The sequence below is a fragment of the Diospyros lotus genome, chromosome 7, assembly GCF_014633365.1.
Source record: "Diospyros lotus cultivar Yz01 chromosome 7, ASM1463336v1, whole genome shotgun sequence".
Classification (NCBI taxonomy): Eukaryota; Viridiplantae; Streptophyta; class Magnoliopsida; order Ericales; family Ebenaceae; genus Diospyros; species Diospyros lotus.
The window spans coordinates 25,788,327-25,810,935 of record NC_068344.1 but is presented as its reverse complement, the minus strand read 5'-3'; the positions used below and the strand labels follow the sequence as shown (position 1 = coordinate 25,810,935).

Here is a 22,609-nt window from a genome sequence, read left to right as displayed (position 1 = left end):
GTGATCTTGAGGAATTAAAGAAAAAAATGTTAAATTTATTATCTTTGTAAGTGAAAAGAATAATTGAGAGTTGGTGAAATTTATTGAGTTTAAATGTAAGTTGAAAAATGAGCATTTATTTAGTATAGAGTTAAACGTGGTGCTAAGTTGTAGCAAGGAGAGGGGTAGCCAGGTGATTAAGTGTGCAAATTTTTTTTATTTTTAAATTAAATAGGAGTGAAATGGTTAAATGAGCAAAATGGGTTTAGTGAGGGTATTAGGATTGAGAAAAGGTAAAGGGAAAATGTGGGATTTAAGGGTTGTGGATGTTAGTCTTCATTCCAATTTAGTTTTGGATGGATTTCAAATCTCATTTAAATATAGATTTGGATTTCAAATCTCATTTTAATATAGTTTTGGATTTCTAATCTTATGTCAATATAGTTTTGAATTTTAAATCTCATTTCAATTTATTTTTGAATTATTTCAATTTAGTTTTGAAATTCAAGTGTCATTTCAATTTGGTTTTCGATGGGATTTCAAGTCCATAGCTATATATATATATATATATATATTCTTCTTTCTTCCATATTCTTCTCGACTTTTTTCTTCTATTTGGATTGGAGCTACAAGTTGGGGTATGTTGGTGTCTTAGAGTATGGCTACTCAAGAGAGGGGTGAATTGAGTAATTAAATTTTTTCTCCTTTTTAATAAATATTCTTGATTAATGATTTTATTTAGGAATATATATTTGATAAATATAGTAAATTATGTTTGAGATTAATAATTAATGTAATCCATAAAATATAGCAAAAATAAATACAATGAGACATAACATAATTTATAATGGTTCGGTGTTTCCACACACATCTAGTCCACTCTCCTAAGGTTTAAGCATCATTGGGGTTCCGCTAAAACAATTTCACAAAGGTTCTACATTAGTTCCCATTGGAAACTAGATACACACCTATATTACAATAGATTTTAGGCAACCACGTACTACACCAAGGTTTCCACCCTAGCTGACATTGGAAACTAGATTCACCTAAATTTTAATGATTCTAGAAACCTATACAATCTACAATGGTAATTTAAATATTATATATAAATAATTTGTCCACACTTGGACATAAATAAGCAATTAAGAACAAATTATATAAGAGAATAATATATAAATAAATAAATTAATTTATAATTTCAAATGGAGAAGTTTGGATTTGTCGTAGAAGACTTAAAGAAGTTTTCTTCTCTTGCCTTACGGTTCTTCGGTGGATATGCACAAATGCTTCGAGAGCCCTAGATTACTTGGATGCTTTGCTTAAGAGCATTTGAGAGCTTTCAGGTTTTTTGAATATGTAATACAAGTAATGAATAATCTCCAAAATGAGTTTGTGACTATTTATAAGCATTCAAAAAATTACTGTTCACTTGTCATTGTAGTGCACTATTCACAAATGGCTAAATTACTATTTCAACAGTCTGAAAACTATAGCGCACTGCAGCGTATTGTAGCAACAGTGAAAAATTTGATTTTTTGTTCAAATTTTGGGAAAAAAAATATTTGTATGACTTTTTACTTACTTGAAAAATAATTTAATAAAAAATACTAATTTTGGTAATACATATATTGTGCCAAAATATTTTATAAATTAATCTAAAAATATTAACAAATATTTTTAATAAAAAATAATATTTTTGGTAATTCATATGCTATGAAAAATATTTTATAAATTAATCTAAAAATTATATAAAAATAATTTTAATAGAAAATAATATTTTTGGTAATAGATATGCTATGAAAAAATATTTTATAAATTAATCTAAAATAATTCGATACTCTAATTAATATTTTCAAGGGAAATACTTTTTTTGTTAATCACCAAAAATATTATAATTTGTATATTGATTTATTTTTTGTTAATCATCAAAACTTAATTAATATGAGCAAGTTGACTCAACATGATAAATTTTCTAGCATTTGGAAAAATTCTTCTATTTGGCTGTTTTTATAAGGCATGTTCTCTTTGCTCCTTACTTTATTTTGGAGGTAAGTCTTTAACCATATTTGTAAGTTCTTTCCTTCATGCAGGTTCTTCTTCTCTCATTCTTCCCGAAAACATTTGAACTTTGAGATATTGGAAATGTGACTTTAAAAATCAGATTTCCTAATGGCTTGGATTTGGTTGATGCCTATGTCAAAATGATTTTAAAATTCTCTAGTCTCTTGTTTAATCTTGCTGGTTTTAGGATGTAGCTGGTGTACGTGTTTGTGCTTAACTTGCATGTTTTGAGTGGTTATGCATTCATTGGCATGCAATTGAACCCATTTGTATACATTTGAAAGGAGTTAGAAGACACTAGATGAGCATGTTTTACTTAAACATATGTAGTTAATGTGTATGGTGTGGGGGCTTATTGGCATTTCTTTTTCTTTGTGGATGGTATAAGGGTGGATAGAGGCATTAGATGGGAGTGGAATGTCCTCAGGAGTGTATGTACTCATAAACATCACCTTAGGAGTGAGCTTTCTAGCCCCAATGACTTTGTGGTTATAACCTTGAGTGGAAGTTGAATATCCTCAAGGGTTGTGTGGCGAGAGAACCCAACCTTGGGAGTGAGCTTTCTTACCCCAAACGTCAGTGGTGGTTATGGGTGTAGGATGAGATGTCACGGTACTGCTTGTGTTATATACGAACTCATGGGCTGTTTGATATCACTACAAGAAAAATGACATTTAGCAATGGAAATATTCATCGCTAAATTATCAAAATCCGTCGCTAAAGAATTTAGCGACGGATTTAGGGACGGGAATTTTTCCGTCGCTAAAAATGGCGCCGCTAAATTTTAGCGATGGATTTTGTGACAACACAAATTAGCGACGTAAATTTTTGTTGCTGACTAAAAAAATAAAAAACAAAAATAAATAAAAAAATTATTTTAGTGATGAAAAATTCCGTCGCTATTCAGCGACGGAAAGTTTTTCGTCACTAATACATAATAAAAAAATTAAATATTAAAATAAATTTGAATCCGTCGCTAATCAACTATGGAAATAGTTCCATCACTAACTTTTATTTTTAAAAAAATAAAATAATTAATCCCACAGGCGGACACATGCACGCGCCTATATGCGCCAAGCGACGCCTCCTTAAGCCACCACGTGTATGCTAGAATGAATCCCCCAGAGCAACTCCTTTCCCTTCCCCTCAGTTTCGATCATTGGTCCCTCGCGTGAGCGCGCATGCGCGTGACCGACCGAGTTGCAAGCTTTCTTATTATATATATTGTACATATTAATTATATACTACATTTAGTTGTTAGCTGTTTTAATTTTATTTTAAATTAATATTTTAAATTTTAAATCTTTTAAATTTATAAATTAATAATTAAAAAAATAAATATTATAAATTTTTAACTCAACTAATGTACCACATAAATGTTGTAATTAATTAATCTTTTAAATATTTAAGTTTTATTTGATTAAAAATTAGTTTAATACAAATTTGTTATTATAAATTTTACAATATCATATGAATTTACATATTTTTGTTTGTAAATAAAATACATAAAATATCCATACTAAAGAATTTTAATTTTTATTTAATCTTTGTTTAATACATAATTAATAAATTTTTTTTTTAATTTTTTTCTTTCATAGCGATTGGTTATCTCGTCACTAAAGTTTTTAATTATTAATATATATTTTTAATTATTTAGCGATAGAATATTCCGTTGATAAATAATTTTAATTTAATTAGATAAAAAATAAAAATTTAGTGACGAGGTCATAGTCCTCGCTAAAAAATAAAAAAAATTTAGCAATGTGATAACACCCATAGATAAAAAATAAAAAAAAATAAAATAAAAATTTAGAGAGGGTCACACTCATCGCTAAAAAATAAAAAAAATTAAATAAAAGTAAAAATTTAGCGACGAGGTCACACTCGTCGCTAAAAAATAAATAAAAATTAAAAATTCAGCAACGGGGTCATAGTCGTCGCTAAAAAATAAAAAATAAAAAATAAAAAATGAAAATTTAGTGACGGGACAACACTTGTCACTAAAAAATAAAAATAAAATTTAATAAAAAATGAAAATTCGACGACGGGGTCACACCTGTAGCTAAAAAATAAAAAATAAAATAAAAATTGAAATTTTCGCGATAGGGTCACTGCCATCGCTAAAAAATAAAAAAATAAAAAATAAATAAAAATTCAACGACAAGGTCATGCCTGTCGCTAAAAAATAAAAAATTAAATAAAAAATAATAATTTAGCAACGGGATAACCCCCCTCGCTAAAAAAATGAAAATTTAGCAACGGGGTCACACCCATCGCTAAAAAATTAAATAAAAATTAAAAATTCAGTGACGGGGTGACCCCGTCGCTAAAAAATAAAATAAAATAAAATATTTAAATTATTTAGAGATGGATTATTGCGTAGCTAAATATAATATTTTAATAAAAAATATTAAAAGTATTTAGTGATGGAATATTCTATCGCTAAATTTAAAAAATAAATAAAATTTGGCGACGGAATATACGTCACTGAGACGTTTGTAATTAGTAATGATAATATTCCGTCGCTAAATCCATCTCTAAATTACAAATTTTTTGTAATGTATGCATGGCATTGGCATGATTCGTTAGCTTATACTATTGTTCTAAATTGGGTTGCTAGTGATGAGTTTTTGATATTTCTTTATTCTTGGAACATGCTTTTTTTTAGTCGTTGTTATATTTGTTGAGCCTTGTGGAACATTCCTTTATTTTGCATCATTCTAGGTAAAGGTAAAGATAGGGCCAAGGGTGAGTCTAGTAGAGTCTCATCTTGTGTCTATAGATGTGTACAAAACTCTCCAGAAGAAGGGTCGTAGGGTGTTTTTGTGTTGTACTACTAGAGTTAGCTAGACTCTTGTGTCACAAAGATATATTATGTTTGTGGCTATAACTTGTTGTATCATATTCAGAGGATGTAACTTTTGACTCGGTTACTTGGATATGCTTGATGGTTTTATTTTTATTTTTTATTTTTTATGATGGTTTGGGTTTGTGTGGCTTTTATATCATACTACTAGCGACCTTTTCATGGATCCTCCATGCTAGCGGGAGCTCTAGGAGGCGGGCCGTTATATTTATTTTTGGATAATATTTAACCCATTACTTGAAATTAACAAGAGTATGGCTATTATGCATTACTCCTTTTGAAAGTGATCCAAAATGGCACACATATATGGCCAATCTTGGTGAGGTTTACATTTGAGGCTGGAATGGATATTAATAAGTGTCATAACATGCTATAAGAATTAATCAGTAAGGACTGGTTGAATGAAAACCTATTTAGAATGGAATCTTAACATTAAATCATACATTCAATTAGCTTAACTTGTGACCTCGGTAACCATTGTTTCCCATTTTGTCATGACATGTAAGGAATATGCAAACTGGAATGGCACAAAATGCCCCGTTCATTGTATGTTTTGAAAGGATTTTTTTACACAAGTTTGACACCTATTATTCAAATTAAGAGAGAACTAACGTGTTTGGGCCTTATATATGTTTTTCGTCAAAAATAATGTCGGCCCAATGTCAAGCATGGCCCAATGTCAAGCATGATAGTACAAAAGAAGTAAATTTTCTTACCAAAATTAGGGCTACATTTCTACCATATCATCGTTCTTATTTCCCAAATCTCTATATATAAGGAGCAGTATTCTATGTAAGTAGAAGACTTTTAGGGCTCTGTTTCGTCATTTTTCAGAGTTGAAAAGGTTTTTCTTTTCTTTCTTTTACATCTTTCTCTCTCTCTCTCTCTCTCTCTCGCTCTAAATTTAAAGATCTACCTTTTTGGTACCTTTTCGTCCATTTTCGTCTTCATCCTTTTGTTGTAGCCTCTTCATCCTTGTGTTGTAGCCCTAGCTAGGGTAATTTTAAGTGATTTTATTTATTCAGATGAATTTCAATATATATATTGTTTTTATTGCTATATAAAGCTAAACTTGGATTGACAATTTGTTGATGTGTTGATACGAGGCAGATATCAGAATTTCCAACTAGAAGAGAATGGAGAAGAAAGTTTTGAACGGTAACATCATTCATTAGGCTAATTTCATACCAACAGCATAATAAGGGGATTAAAAGTTTCTTGGTTGTGGTTGATGTTTAACAATGAAGTGTGTTTTGATTAACCTATTTTCTCATTCTGTAGTTTCGATTCTTGATTTATTGTTTATTTTGTATGGACTTGATTGTTTGCGGAATAGGTTAGAAAACATTGACTTGTACTTCAAACCTTGCAATGTACAAGGAGAATATGGAATTTTTATTTCCAAGCTTAGTAGATTTTACATAAATCATAATATGACAATCTTTATCTTAAATTCGTGAACTTTTTTGACAATTCATACATCATGTATTGTGTTTCATCTGATTATTGAGTTACCTTTTAGAAAATTTCAATTCTTTGTTGATATCTTCATATATAATCAAACAGTGCAATTTTAATTAGGATTTTATGGCTACATTCAACTAAATTTGGGAAATCTAATTTCTATAGTGGTTTATAAGGAAAATATATAAATTTATGTTTAGGATAAATTGATTTAGGGTAATGCTAAGGCAATGGTTAAACTGCAGTAAGTGTACCTTGTTTTCAAACAAGATAGATTTATTGTATCTTATTTGCAATTTTCCAAACAATTCTTTTGATTGATTAAATGTTTTAAAATATGATACCATCAACCAATAGAATTGTTTAAAGGTTGAAAATAAGGTTAACATTACCCATGATTTATAATAACTTTTTTTTTCGCTCCAAGTTATTAGAGCTTTAGTCATGCACGACAACTGATTGTGTTTGATTGTTCTGTTAGAATGTTTTTCTAGTCTTAAGTAGCATTGGTGTGACTAAATTTGATGATGCTACATTCTTTTGTTTTTGTTCCAAAACACAAACAAAATAAGCTAGTCCATGAGCGAATGATTCCTTAATTCATGGTTAGTTTTTGATGGCATAATTTTTGTTTCCCATCTTGATTGCTCCTATTCAGGACTATAAACTAGTACAGAATATTCCTTCCCCAAATCAGGATTTTCAAACTTAATAGTGCAATCTCTTCGACAAAGTGTAAATAACATTTGTTTTCTCGTTTCATGTTTCTTTCATTTTATTTCCCTAAATTGGGATCTTCAAGCTTAATGGTACAGTTTGAACTCATTTATAATTGTCTAAAGGGGATTTTTTATGGACATTAGTAGTGGTTAACATGTCCATGAAGAGTCATTATTGTTGGTGCACAAAAGTATTTGCAAATGTTTAAAGTCATTAATTTCGGAAACATTCAATGGCCAACCGCCAAGATAGTTATATATACTGTTGAAGAGCCTTTAGTGGTCTCCATATGTAACATCTCGCATCAAACGATAGGAAAGATTAGATCAATTTATCCTGATGGGCCTACGCGAATTTTCCAGGGATCACCCATTCTTGAGCTACCCTAACTCAAGTACGTTTAACTCACGAGGTTTTTATCCACATTCAACCCAGAAGGTATTCAGTTGATGTTGTTTTCTTCCTTATTATCCTCGATATATATACTAGCTTCTCTAAAGTCCCTTCTTGGATCTGACTCTGGGCTCTCGTGATATTATACCATAACTACCAAAAAAGTTGTCTTATATGAGAATTTTAATAGTTGCTAAGCATCCACATTCATTGGTATATCTTTTAGTGATCTAGTTTAATTGTCGAAAATTTCAATTTGCTAAAATAAGCTTCCTGGCATGCTTACACGTATTCATTTTGATAACTGGCAATAAATACAAACTCATATTTTGCTTGCATAATACTTACATGTAGCTTTAAAAAGTTAAAAACGCCGAAAATAGGTAGATGAAGAGCTTTTCTCACTGGTCTTTATTTGGTATTATTTATTGACAGTAAAATCTATTCATCACTCCAAACCTATTTACATGATAGATTTATATGTTGAACATTCTATCAAAATGTTGTGGCATCATTAGTAATTCAGAATTTTATACTGCAGAGATCCAATGAGCCTTATCCTTCTCTACTTTAATTATATTCTTTTTACTTCTTACCATCACACCATTTCATTGATGCTTTTCTTTTTTGTGCAAATAATAAATATTAAATATAGTCTTCCAACTTTCTAGTTGTTTCTTGGTTGTGAGTTTGCCTAATGAAATTCCATTTTGTAGCCTCGAGTGAAACAAATGAGTCCGCAATGAATAAAAAAGTTTGTTTTGACCTTCGGTTCATGGCGTGCCCTCTTTGTAAGAACACTTGTAAGGAGGCAACAACCATCAACCAATGTCTCCATAGTTGTAAGCTCCCCACCACTCCAGTTTTATGTTGATACTCATATATGTGTGCAACCACATCTGATTTGTTTGTTTGATATGTACTCAATTTATTGGTTGCTAGCAATGTCATTCTTTTTTTTTTTTTTTATAGGTATCAACATATCATGACTATATTAGGATTCGCTCTATCTGAGAAGAAGTAGAACACTTATGTATTAGATTTGTTTGAATATTCGTTTATACTTTGTAGTCTCCAAGGAGTGCATCTACCTAAAAGTCCAAGAAGGAATGAAAAAATGCCCAGTTTGTCAGTTGGACTTGAGCTCTTTGTCACCTGATGAAAATCTAAGGTAACTTCCATCATCTATTGTGTAATGTTTGTATGTGTGTTTTTTTGTTGAAACTTGCCAATGAAACATTGATATCAAAATAGGATAATTAAATGTAACGAACCTTTACTGAATTAACATATCTAACCAGAACAGGGTCTCCAGTTGCCATATCGTCTGATATTAGTATGGATTTTTAAGATAAATTTGTTTGGAACATTGCATAGGTTTTTTTTCATCTCTTTCTACTACCTATTGATTCCAAACTTTTTGGTTCACACACGGTCCTTTCTCTTCAAGTTTTCTCTAGGTTTTCTTTGAACTACACCTTGTACTTCTAGTCTGTTGATGCTACTATTCTTTTGTTATAAGGCTATCTATTAACTTTATAATATTCTATTATTCTAACATCAAATTTCTCCTATGCTTTGCAGAATTTAAAAGTACTTGAATCGTTAACCTCTCTTGCACGTGCTCTCCACACTGTTCTTTTTCGACCTTGATGATTCAACCACTCCATCTTTTTTATTTATCAATCTATAAAAGCAACTTATAATACCCATATCTGTCATCCCTAACTTCTATAACAACTTCCTCAAACCCTTGCTAGCAGATTCTAAATATGGTTTTCCTCCCTAATTCTCATATTGTCTCTGTGCTTCCTTTGAACACACCATAATCCGTATTGAATCATCTCTAAGGAATACCTTGTTATAGAAGGTGAATGAATTCCATCTTATTAGTGGTTGATTTTTTCTTCTCCTTATTTTTGTTATTTTTCATTGTGTTTGTTTTGATTTCAATTTTGGCTGGGAAAATTGATTCAACCGAAAAATGAAAAATAAATTATCAAACTATGATGGTGGACTACGTTCTCCACTAAATCATCTTCTATAACTTTTATAGACCCGACGAGAATTATCGAGGCTTGATTGCAACTATTTTAGGCCAAGCTTCTAAAACTGGAGAAAAGAAAAAAGCACAATCTCTCTCGCCTGGACATGCTATTCACACAAAAGAGTAAGGAAAGCATGTAGATTTTATTCTACACTGATTTTTTATTTTTTTAAACCTTATGATCACTTTGCTTAGAAGAAGATTTATGTCCATCTCCTTGTAGGAAAGCACATGGGAACCCTTAGTTGGCTGAACACTCTATGCACCCCAAGAAAGCTCATCTATATATTTATATGTGTGTGCATACAACATTGAATTAAATTTCTTGGTATGCTTAGTTGAGACGGAGAAATGGCTAGATCAAGTTTTGTTAAGAGGCCCTTGTCTTTCTTATCGGTCAAAGAATCAACATCCATATTTTGGGGGGAAAAAAAAGCCTAATGGTGCCATGTCAGAACATGGTTCACGTTGCCATTTGTGTCATTCTTAAAGAGACTAGATAGTAACCAATGTGACTACTTGCATGCAGGGATGTTGATGAACCAGCATCATCGATTGCTCAATGAAGTCTCTCTATGTGAAGAAGTTCAATATATTTTTGCTTTGGTGCTCATGAATGCGATCACTTGCATATGGGTTTGGGTTTCGGTTTCGGTTTGGTTTTTGGTTTGAAACTTGAACTTGCAAATTAGTTCATGTTACCTTCGCCATAGTTATGAGAACGTTTACTTGCATTTGTGGAAACTTTTAGTGTTTGTTGTGATTGACTTTGGCTTGAAGCTAAATTTATTTAATTCCAACCAGCTTAATCACTACAAAAAGGGTAAACTTGTTTAATAATTTTTCTTTTTAAAATGACTTATTTATTTTTCAGGGGGTTGTGATGTTGATCACTATGTGTTGATTAGACTTGAATGATAGGAACCTAAAACTCTGTATTGTGTAATAATGGTTAAACATTGTTGAAAAATGTAGGAGTGTGCACCTAAGAGGGGGTTGAATTGGATGTTTCAATTTTTTTTTTATTTGATAAAAATCTTATACAAAAACTGTTTTAATTCTTTTTATAACTTTGATATCAATGTCGTTAAGACAAACTGAAAATACTTAAAATATGAAAATCAAAACTAAGAGAAATAAAAGAGATAAGTACACAAAATATAGAGTAGTTTTGCTCAACTTGGCCTACTTTACTACCTTAGCTACTCGCTAAGGATTTTCGAAAAATCACTACTTAGTTCCATTTAATGAAGCAAGCATTATTTTCGATCACATAAGCTTTGGCAAAGCTCAATTATAACCTTTTCAAAGCCATAAAGCACTAACATGTTTGCTTTTCAAATGGTCTCAACAATAATTCTTTTTCCAAGCCTTTTACAGAGACAAATAGTCCTCAAAAGAATAAGAAAGAGATTAAGAGGGATTTTAGAATACAAATAGAGAATATAAATAATAAACAATAAAAGCTTTCCACTTTCTCTAGGTATGAAATACTTGAAAATAGAAGAATAACATAGATTAAGGCTTTCAGCCTCACTTTTTTCTTTTCTTTTTTTCTCCTTTTCTTTTATTCTCCTGAATAGAACCTTTCCATTAGACCGTAACCCCTTTGTTGGTATTTTATGGAGAAAGAATAAAATGAAAGGGAATGAAAAAATATCAAAGCGAAAGTCGTATATTTTATTCAATTGTAAACTCCAATTTATACAACTAAAATGTAAATTGAAATGAGCATAAAGAAGAGAATAATATGGCATAATATCTATCCAAAATAACTAACAAACAATATCAGATATTTGCTAATTTATTGGTTATGGATAATCCTATTTTATTTTGACTTCTTCAAACCACATCAGCAGCTACTAAGTCAAAATTCAACACTCCTCCTTGACTTTGAGGCTGCAAATGCAAAGCATTTTAATTTTGGCATGACTTGGATATAGCATATGGGGATTTTATGATTTTATAGTTATGAGGCATAGGTATGGTTATGGGTTTTGGGGCATAGGCATTTTTTTTTGGGCATAGGCATAGATATGATTTTTTTGAGTAGAGTTAAAATAACTCCTCCTCCTCATGTTGATAAGCAGCAGCTCTAGCTTCTCCTTCTTGTTGTTGTGATCTGTAGCATCCCTTTAAATGTAGAAGGATTCCCCATCTGGTAGATATGGATAAACCATCTTCTGCACAGTTGGATCTTCCATCATTTTTTCCAAAGCTTCCACTGACAAACCAGAACCTTTTTCCAGGCTGACGATGAACCTTAGAAAACACCAACCTCAGATGCAGAAGCATTTCCATTCTGAGAAACTTGGTCCACAACCTCAGCATTCTTTGATGATTCTAACGCAGTTGTTTCCTCAAAATCTACAAAAAGAACTCTTCTGTAATGTTTCTTCAAGAGAAACATCTACAAACGCATATTTCTTTGGGCCCTCCATTTTTGGTTCACTCAATCTCATATGTCCCTTAAGAAGAAGGGCTCTGATACCATTTGTTGGTATTTTATGGAGAAAGAATAAAATGAAAGGGAATGAAAAAATATCAAAGCGAAAGTCGTATATTTTATTCAATCGTAAACTCCAATTTATACAACTAAAATGTAAATTGAAATGAGCATAAAGAGGAGAATAATATGGCATAATATCTATCCAAAATAACTAACAAACAATATCAGATATTTGCTAATTTATTGGTTATGGATAATCCTATTTTATTTTGACTTCTTCAAACCACATCAGCAACTACTAAGTCAAAATTCAACACCCTTTCTATTTCGTGCATCCCTAGATAACTAAGTGAATTTTAATCTAAAAACATACACATTATACATAGCAACAAAATTGAAAATTAAAACTGCAAACCGAATGGCAGTCCTTCTTCACTTTCATTCACGGTGGACATTTTCTCTTACATCCAGTTCCTTTGCTTTATGTGTAGTTTGGTTAGGGGTTGAATGAATGCTGATGGGATTGAAGAGGAAGAGTAAGAACTGGAGTAAGAAGCAACAAGAAAAAGAAGGAACTTTCACCAGTAAGGCACGCACAATGAAGATGATAGAACATGAGAGAAAAAGAAGAAAGAAGAAGAAGATGAGCGAGAAGAAAAAGAAAGAAGATGAGGAAGCTACTCGATATGTTTACACAGCATGGTACAAGGTGAAAACTTTGGTCAAATTTCAATTTTTGGTTTAAAGTTTGGGTATAGGTCTTTATTGATGTGGCATTTGGTATTATATAAACTAAGTTGACGAGTGACACGTAACATATTGGTCCACATTCATGTGCCACATTAATACTTCGTTAGAGCATTTTAACATCAATTAATGATAATTATAGAATTGTATACTAAATTGAAGTTAAGTTACCAATCGACTATGAATTGCTGTGTAATGACTTTCTGTACTTTAGTGCAAATATTAATGATCGTTTGTGTTGTTTAGCCTCTAGTCATATATAACATAATTCAAGCTTCCATGCATTATAACATATCTCAATGCTTGTTTCATATATAATCATGTCAAGAATACCAAATCATTAAACAATAACTATATTAAAAAAAAAAAAATTAACCATGTGTGCCAACCAAGTGCGTGACATGTACACTAGAAATGCCACCATCCATGGTGCTTGATTTTTCAATCAAAACTAAACCCATTAACCTCCTCCAAAGCACTCTCTACATCTCGAGTTAGTCCTTGGCCAAACCCTTGTGTTCTCTTTATCTTCCCTTTCTCCTCTCATTCCCTCTCTACTTACTATTCTTTCTCACTTTGGCAAACATTCTACTAACTTTTTTGTAAGTAAGGCCTTAAGGGTGAAAAACTTCCATTTTCCAACCATTGGTCTCTTCATCACTTCGACCGTTTTGGGCTTCCCCATTTAAGTTCCACCAAGAATTGATGGTCAGTTTTTTTCCTGTTCTCCAACAATTTATTATTTCAAGCCTCATGGTCTCCACTATGTTTTGGATGTTTTTGTTTGTCATGTGGATGTATCATAAAAAATCCTAGTATTGAGTTTAACTTGGATTCATGTTATTTGGGCCTAATCCAAAGTAAATGAAAAATATGAATTCTTTAGCTAATCCAATTCTTATATGACTTAGGATTTTTGTCTACTTTAGGTTTACATATAGTGTTGTATGCTTTGATTTAGACGTGCATTTTAAGATTGTTAGAAGTGTTCTGCAAGATTGAATGTATTGGGGTTTTGGTTTGTCAGTTTTCCTCTTTTCATAAACTTATAATTTGTATAGTGATTTTTTTTTTTTTTTGGTCTCACATGTGGAAATAGGCATTTTTTCAAACCATGTTTAAGTATGCAAATATTTGATTTCAATTTGTGCTGTGAGTTATACAACTTTTTGTGTTTGATTTAATGCTTAACAAGTGTTATTGGAACCATACAAAATTTATGTTTGATAACAAGAATGTGACATTTTCTTGGCTTGCGTTTTAAGCATAGGCTATGTAGTGCGTACAATTGGCCTTCCCTAGAGCCTGCAATGTAGGAGCCTCATGCACCAGATTCACCTTCATATTACAAACCCCAGAAAATGGGATGAAGGCTTCATATGTTGTTTTAATTCATTAAGATTTTATGTTTTTAAAATTTCTTATAAAAGTTCGATCATTTGGCCTAATATACTTCTCTTAAGCTCTATAGGGTAATATAACTCCACTTATACAAACTTATTACATCCTAGGTCCGTATCACCATAAGCTTAGCTGATTCACAGTGCTAGATTTGAGGTATGAGGTATTACGTGGAGGCTTTTCCTTTATTTTTGATGGCATTGATGAAAGAGTGATCCCTTGAGAGCAATGGTGATTGCCTTGATGCTTGGTGGCTTGTCGTTTTGCAATTGGACTTAAGTCAATCGCTGCGCCTATTCATCCTCCTCCTCTAGCTAGTAGCCTGGGATTGTTAGTGCCTAGTGTTCCCACTCTCTTTATCATTTCATTTATTTTAATAAATTTCTATGTAACCAAGATCTGGTACCACTTGTTAGTTTTAATATCTGCTATGATCTATTGGGTTTATTCTCTAACACCACTTGTTATGTCCATATTCTCATATCACTTGTGGTTGAAAATCACTTGGAAAATAAATATACAAAAAGAAAAAAAGATTCCAAAATTTATGAGGAAATCTATCTATTGTAAAAGAAAAAACTATGGGGCAATCCTACAATAAGATTCACTATAAATCAAATTTTATAATATTTATGTATCAATTTTTTTTTCCCAAAACTTGAGATACGCAGCAAATACAAATTTTGCTCTCTCTCTACCTCTCCAAAAAAAAAATAAAAAAAAAATTAAAGAAACGAAGAACAACTCATATCAGAAGAGATTAAACTTTCATTCATGACAAACCAAAAAAAGCTTCGGAACTTTGAACCGAAATAGATTGGTGGAGGAGTTTTTAAGTGATAAAGTCATTGATTGGACTACTTTCATTGCAATAAATATGAGGATTTGAAACTTCTGCAATGGTTGATATTTGATAAAGAAACTTGTTTAAATTAATGATTAATCTATTTTCTCATTTCTTATTTTCAGTCTTGGTTTAATGTTTATGTTGTGGACTTGATTGTTTATGAAAGAGCCTCATCTACAATGACTTGTACTCCAAACATTGTAATCTAGATGGAGAATGTGATATTTTATTTTTGGATAATATTTAACCCATTACTTGAAATTAACAAGAGTTTGGCTATTATGCATTACTCCTTTTGAAAGTGATCCAAAATGGCACACATATATGACCAATATTTGCGAGGCTTACATTTGAGGCTGTAATGGATATTAATAAGTGCTATAGCATGCTATAAGAATTAATTGGCAAGGATTGGTTCGATGAAAACCAATTTAGAATGGAATCTTAGCATTAAGTCACACATTCAATTAGCTTAACTTGTGACCTGGGTAACCATTGTTTCCCTTTTTCTCATATATGCAAGGGATATGCAAAGTGGAATGGCACAAAATGCCCCATTCATTGTATGTTTTGAAAGGATTTTTTTTTATATAAGTTTGACAACTATTATTTAAAATCAGAGAGAACTCATGTTTTTGGGCCTCATATAAGTTTTCCGTCATAAAAAAGTCGGCCCAATGTCAAGCATGGTAGTATAAAAGAGGTAAATTTTCTTACCAAAATTAGGGCTACCTTTCTACCATATCATCGTTCTTATTTCCCAAATCTCTATATACAAGGAGCAGTATTCGACGTAAGTTGAAGGATTTTAGGGCTCTGTTCTCTCATTCTTGAGTTGAAAAGGTTTTCTTTTCTTTCTTTTACACATCTCTCTCTCTCTCTCTCGCCCTAAATTTAAAGATCTACTTTGTTGGTACCTTTTCATCTAGTTTCGTCTTCATCCTTGTGTTGTAGCCCTAGGGTAATTTTAAGTGATTTTATTTATTGAGATGAATTTCAATATATATTGTTTTTTTTTGCTATATAAAGCTAAACTTGGACTGACAATTTGTTGATTTGCTGATATGAGGCAGATATCAGAATTTCCAACTAGAAGAGAATGGAGAAGAAAGTTTTGAGCGGTAACATCATTGATTGGGCTATTTTGATACCAATAGCATAATTAGGGGATTAAAAGTTTCTTGGTTGTGGTTGATGTTTAACAATGGAGTGTGTTTTGATTATCTATTTTCTCATTCCTAGTTAGTTTCGATTCTTGATTTATTGTTTATTTTGTATGGACTTGATTGTTTATGGAATAGGTTAGAATACAATGACTCGTATTTCAAGCCTTTAAATGAACAAGGAGAATATGGAATTTTTGTTTCCAAGATTAGCATATTTTACTTAAATCATGACAATCTTTATCTTAAATTCGTGATTTTTTTTGACAATTCATACATCATGTATTGTGTTTCGTCTAATTATTGAGCTACTTTTTAGAAATTTTCATTTCTTTGTTGATATCTTCATATATATATAATCAAAATGGGCAATTTTAATTGGTATTTTATGGCTACATTCAACTAAATTTGGGAAATCTAATTATTTGTAGTGGTTTATAAGGAAAATATATAAATTTATGTTTGGCATAAATTGATTTAGGGTAATGCTAAAGCAATGGTTAAACTGCAATAAGTGTACCTTGTTTTCAAACAATATGGATTTATTGTATCTTGTTTGCAATTTTTCAAACAATTCCTTTGATTGATTAAATGTTTTAAAATATGATACCATCAACCAATAGAATTGTTTAAAGGTTGAAATAAGGTTAGCATTACCCTTGATTTATAATAACTTTTTTTTTTCGCTCCAAGTTATTAGAGCTTTAGTCATGCATGATTAACTGATTGTGTTTGATTGTTCTGTTAGAATGTTTTTTGTAGTCTTAACTTGCATTGGTGTGACTAAATTTGATGATGCTACATTCTTTCGTTTTTATTCCAAAACACAAACAAAATAAGCAAGTGCAAGAGCGAATGATTCCTTAAGTCATGGTTAGTTTTTTTGAAGGCATACTTTTTGTTTTCCATCTTGATTGCTCTTATTCAGGACTAGAAACTAGCACAGAATATTCCCTTCCCCAAATCAGGATTTTCAAACTTAATAGTGCAATCTCTTAGACAAAGTGTAAATAACTTTTGTTTTCTTGTTTCATGTTTGTTTCATTTTATTTTCCTAAATTGGGATCTTCCAGCTTAATGGTACAGTTTGAACTCATTTATAATTGTCTAAAGGTCATTTTTTATAGACATTAGCAGTGGTTAACATGTCCATGAAAAGTCCTTTTTATTGTTGGTGCGCAAAGATATTTGCAAATGTTTAAACTCATAAATTTTGGAAACCTTCAATGCCAACTGCCAAGATGGTTAAATATATTGTTGAAGAACTTTAGTGGTCTCCATAACTGCCAAAAAATTTCTTCTTGTGGGTGTAATTTTACGTAAGAATGTTTGGATGGAAGCTGATATATTTATTTAAACATAGATATAACTTATTTATACAAGAAGCTGTTAACTAAAATGCTAGAAAATAGGCTTGATATCAGCCAAACTAACTTCCTAACATTATGCTAGCTAACTTCTTGAAGATCAACAACTAATCTTAACTGTTTGACTAATTCAGCATCTTGAGTTAACTGAGTCAACAGTCTCCTCCATAACTCTAATGCTGCATACACCAAGTTTCTTTCAAAGAAACTCAAATCTTGCTGTAGGAAGTGCTTTTGTTAGAACATCAGCACTTTGATCCTCAGTTTTGCAATAAACCAGTTGCACCTCTCCTTGTTTATGTACCTTCCTTAGAAAGTAAAGCTTTATCTTGAAGTGTTTTGTTCTGCCATGAAACACCGGGTTGCTGGCGATAGAGATTGCAGCTTGATTGTCAACAAAGATAGTTGTACTTTTCTTCTGCTCCATCTGCAATTCAGTCATGAGTTTTCTAAGCCAAAGGGCCTGATTTGCTGCTAAAACAACAGCTACATACTCTGCCTCAGCTGTGGATTGAGTTATGATTTCTTGTTTCCTTGAACACTATGAAAAAATCCCAGATCCAAAGCTAAAGCAATACCCTGAAGTACTCCTCATATCATCAGCACATCTAGCCCAGTCGCTATCTGAATAGCCTTGAAGACTGAATTTATCCACATGCTGAAATCTTATTCCAAAATCAATTGTGCCTTTGACATATCTGAGTATCCTTTTTGCTGCTTGAAAATGAATCTCACTTGCACAATGCATGTATCTTGATAGAAGACTTACAGCATACATAGTATCCGGCCTCGTAGCAATGAGATACATTAAGCCAATTAAGCTTCTGTACAGCCCTTCATCAACTTTTCTAGCTCCATCTTCTTTGTTGAACTTCTCTTTTTGATTCATTGGGGTACTAGTTGGCTTGTAGTCCTCCATTTTGAATTTTTTGAGAATTTCCTTTGCATACTTTGATTGAGTCACAAAGATTGCATTCTGGTTTTGTTGTACTTGCATCCCAAGGAAAAAGGACATTCTTCTAAGATCTGTCATCTCGAAAGCTCTCTTCATTTCTTCTTTAAACCTGTCAATCAGTTGCTTACTACTTCCTGTGACAAGTAAATCATCAACATAGAGAGACACAACGAAAATATCCTGATGAGTCTTCTTAACATATAAAGTGAATTCACTTAGACTTTTTTCAAACCTAAGTTCATCAGATGTGTATCCATTCTGCTGTACCATGATCTTGGAGCCTGTTTTAAACCATACAAGGCTTTTCTTAGTCGATACACCTTGTCTTCTTTCCCTTGAACCAAAAAACCTTCTGGTTGCTCTATATAAATTTCCTCCTCTAAGAATCCATGTAAAAAGGCTGACTTGACATCTGTTTGGTAGACAATCCAGCCCTTGTGTGCAGTAAGCACCAGAAGCAGCCTTATAGTATCCAACCTAGCAACAGGAGCAAGTGTTTCAGAGAAATCAACTCCAAAAATTTGAGCATACCCCTTAACAACCAGCCTTGCCTTATACTTGAATTGTTTACAGATCCATCTGGATTGAGTTTGGTTTTGTAAACCCACTTGACTCCTATAGGCTTCTTATTTTCTAGTTTGTCCACCAGCTCCCATGTCTGATTTTTTTCAATCATGTTGAGCTCCTCCTCCATGGCATGTATCCACTTCTGGTCTGCTGCAGCTTCTTCATATCCTGAAGGCTCCATCAAGGCTACATTGCACCTTGCATATATGTCAGAAAGTGATATGGTTCCTCTAAGAGGATAATCATCTATATCTTCATTCTCCTCATGAGACTCAAGTTGCACTTTGCTTTCCCAGTTCCACTTATCTGACTCAAAGAACTTCACATCCCTGCTTACAATAACTTTATTTCTTTGTGGTAAGTAAATCCTGTAGGCCTTTGATGTTGAGCTGTAGCCCATAATGATTCCTGGTTTAGCCTTTTTATCCAGCTTATCTCTCTTAATCTGAGGGATGTAAGAAAAACACAAACAACCAAATATTTTAAAGTTCTGCAGCTTTGGTTTGAATCCATACCATGCTTCAAATGGTATTTTTCCAGGAAGAGCCTTTGATGGCAATCTATTCAGTAGAAACACATCTGCACTTGCTGCCTCAGCCCAAAACATCTTAGGTAGACCCTTGTCATGTAACAAACATTGAGCCATCTCCATTATTGTTCTGTTTTTCCGCTCCATAACTCCATTTTGTTGTGGAGTGTAAGGTACTGTCAGTTGATGTTCAATCCCTGCATCTTCACACAACTTGTTGAACATTTGAGATTTGTATTCAGTTCCATTATCAAATCTTAACATCTGCATTTTCCTTCCACTTTGAGTTTCTACCCAAGCTTTAAACTTGTAGAAGATATCAATAACCTCAGATTTGTATTGCATAAAATAAATCCATCACATTCTTATATGATCATCAATGAATGCAATATAGTACTTATTGCCATTCAAGGATGGTGTTCTCTAAGGTCCTCCCACATCTGTGTGCACCAATTGCAGCTTGTGTGTTGCTCTCCATGCTTTGTTCTTGTGGAAGGGTAGCCTTGTTTGCTTGCCATATTGGCAGGAAACACATGCTGGTAAATCTTCGTCAATATCAGGCAGCCCATCTGCAAGCTTATTTTTCTTCATGTAGATTAAGGCTTTGGAATGGAAATGCCCCAATCTCTTATGCCAGAGCATCGAGCCACTTTCTTCTTTGTGCATTGTAGCTTGCTCTTCTTCAAAATTCAAAGCAAAACTTCTGCCTCTCATTTGAATCTTGAATAGTTCTTTGCTTATTACATCTCTGATCATGCAGGCTTTGTCTTCAAATGAAAGCTTGTAACCTTTCTCCATCAACTAACCAACACTTAAGAGATTTTGATCAATTTCAGGAACAAACAGGACATTAGAGATGAGTATCAAACCTGAGTACCCTTCAATTGCAACTGTCCCTTTGCCTTTGACAGGAATACATGTTCCATTGCCAATTCTAACCTTGGAGATGTAGGTTGCGTCAAGATCTTTGAACAGACCTTGATCATAGGTCATATGATTGGTACATGCACTGTCTATCAACCAGCTTTCTGTGGAGCTTGAAATAGAAAAGCATGATACTACAAACAGCTACTCTTCCTCAGGCTGTTCAATGGCAGCCTTTGCCTCCCCCTGCTTCTACTTACAAACGTTCTCCAAATGTCCTGATTGACCACATTTGTTGATTGGTCTTTCTGTGAATGATTGGTCTTTTTGCTGCTGCCACTTTTGTTGTTGAAGCTAGGAGATTTTCCTCCCTTGTTGTGGTTCTTCTTGTTTTTATCTCCATGACCGTTGTGAGTTTTAACCAGCAAAGCCCCTTCAACAATGCCTTCTTGCCTCATGAATCTTCTCTATTCCTGAGCTTGAAGTGCACTTAATAATTTTGCCAATTTGATGCTTGACAGATCCTTTGAGTTTTCCAGAGAAGTTACAGTAGCCTCAAATTTTTTAGGAAGTGTTACAAGAATTTTCTGAACAATTCTTGAATCAGGAAAGTCAGTATCAGTACTAAGGAGTCTAACCTTGTTAGTAATACCAACTAGCTTGTCTCCATAATCCTTAATGGTTTCTGTCTCCTTCATCCTCTGCATCTCGAATTCTCGAACTAGATTCAGGACTTGCATGCCCTTAATCTTCTCGCTTCCTTCATACTCTTCTTTTAGGAAATCCCATATTGCTTTTGCTGTCTTCGATGTCATTATTCTGTTGAAAATGACGGTAGAAACAGCTTTGAACAAGACTGACCTGGCTTTAGATTTCCTTAGCTTCTTTTCTTTATGATTCTTTAGTTGTGCCAGAGTTGGATTTTCTAGTAGTGTAGGTATTGCATAGTCTACTTCCACAGCTTCCCATAGATCATTGGCTTCAAGATAGGCTTCCATCTTGACAGCCCACATCTGGTAATTCGTACCATCAAAAACTGGTGGTGCAATAGCTGTAAAAGGTGTTTCAGACTCCATCCGGAGTTGATTATAGATTCTGATTTTTGATATTTTGTGCTGGGTGTTATATTTGGTGTTTTACCTTGCACAGCTCCCGTAGGATAATAAGGCTCTGATACCAATCTTGTGGGTGTAATTTTATGTAAGAATGTTTGGATGGAAGCTGATATATTTATTCGAACATAGATATAACTTATTTATATAGGAAGTTGTTAACTAAAATGCTAGAAAATAGGCATGATATCAGCCAAACTAACTTCCTAACATTATGCTAGCTAACTTCCTGAAGATCAGCAACTAATCCTAACTATTTGACTAATTCAACATCTTGAGTTAACTGAGTCAACAGTTGTGTTATATGAGAATTTTAAGAGTTGCTAAGCATCAACATTCATTGGTATATGTTTTAGTGATCTAGTTTAATTGTTGAAATTTTCAACTTGCAAAAGTAAGCTTCCTTGCATGCTTTACACGTATTCATTTTGGTAACTCGCAATAAATACGAACTTGTATTTGCTTGGTTAATACTTACATGTAGCTTTAAATAGTTAAAAATGCCGAAAATAGGTAGATGAAGAGCTTTTCTCACTAGTCTTTATTTGGTATTATTTATTGACAGTTAGATCTATTCATCACTCAAAACCTGTGTACATGATAGATTTATATGTTGAACATTCTATCAAAATGTTGTGGCATCATCGGTAATTCAGAATTTCATACTGTAAAGATGCAATGAGGCTTACCCTTCTCTACTTTAATTATGTTCTTTTTACTTCTTACCATCACACCATTTCATTGATGCTTTTTCTTTTTTGTGAAAATAATAAATATTGAATGCTTATATATATTCTTCCAACTTTCTAGTTGTTTCTTGGTTGTGAGTTTGTCTAATGAAATTCCATTATCTTTTGTAGGCTCGAGTAAAACAAGTGAGTCACCAATGAATAAAAAAGTTCGTTTTGACCTTCAGTTCATGGCGTGCCCTCTTTGTAAGAACACTTGTAAGGAGGCAACAACCATCAACCAATGTCTCCATAGTTGTAAGCTCCCCACCACTCCAGTTTTATGTTCATACTCATATATGTGTGAACCATGTCTGATTTGTTTATTTGATATCTACTCAATTTATTGG

At 32.6% G+C, this 22,609-nt stretch overlaps 1 protein-coding gene across 1 annotated transcript; it reads right to left on the bottom strand.

Moving 5' to 3' along the window:
• Positions 1-20,886: 20,886 nt before the first annotated feature.
• Positions 20,887-21,495, bottom strand: LOC127805636 (uncharacterized). Its single transcript, XM_052342387.1, has one exon. It carries the CDS (start codon positions 21,493-21,495, stop codon positions 20,887-20,889), a length of 609 nt encoding a protein of 202 aa, XP_052198347.1.
• Positions 21,496-22,609: the final 1,114 nt, after the last annotated feature.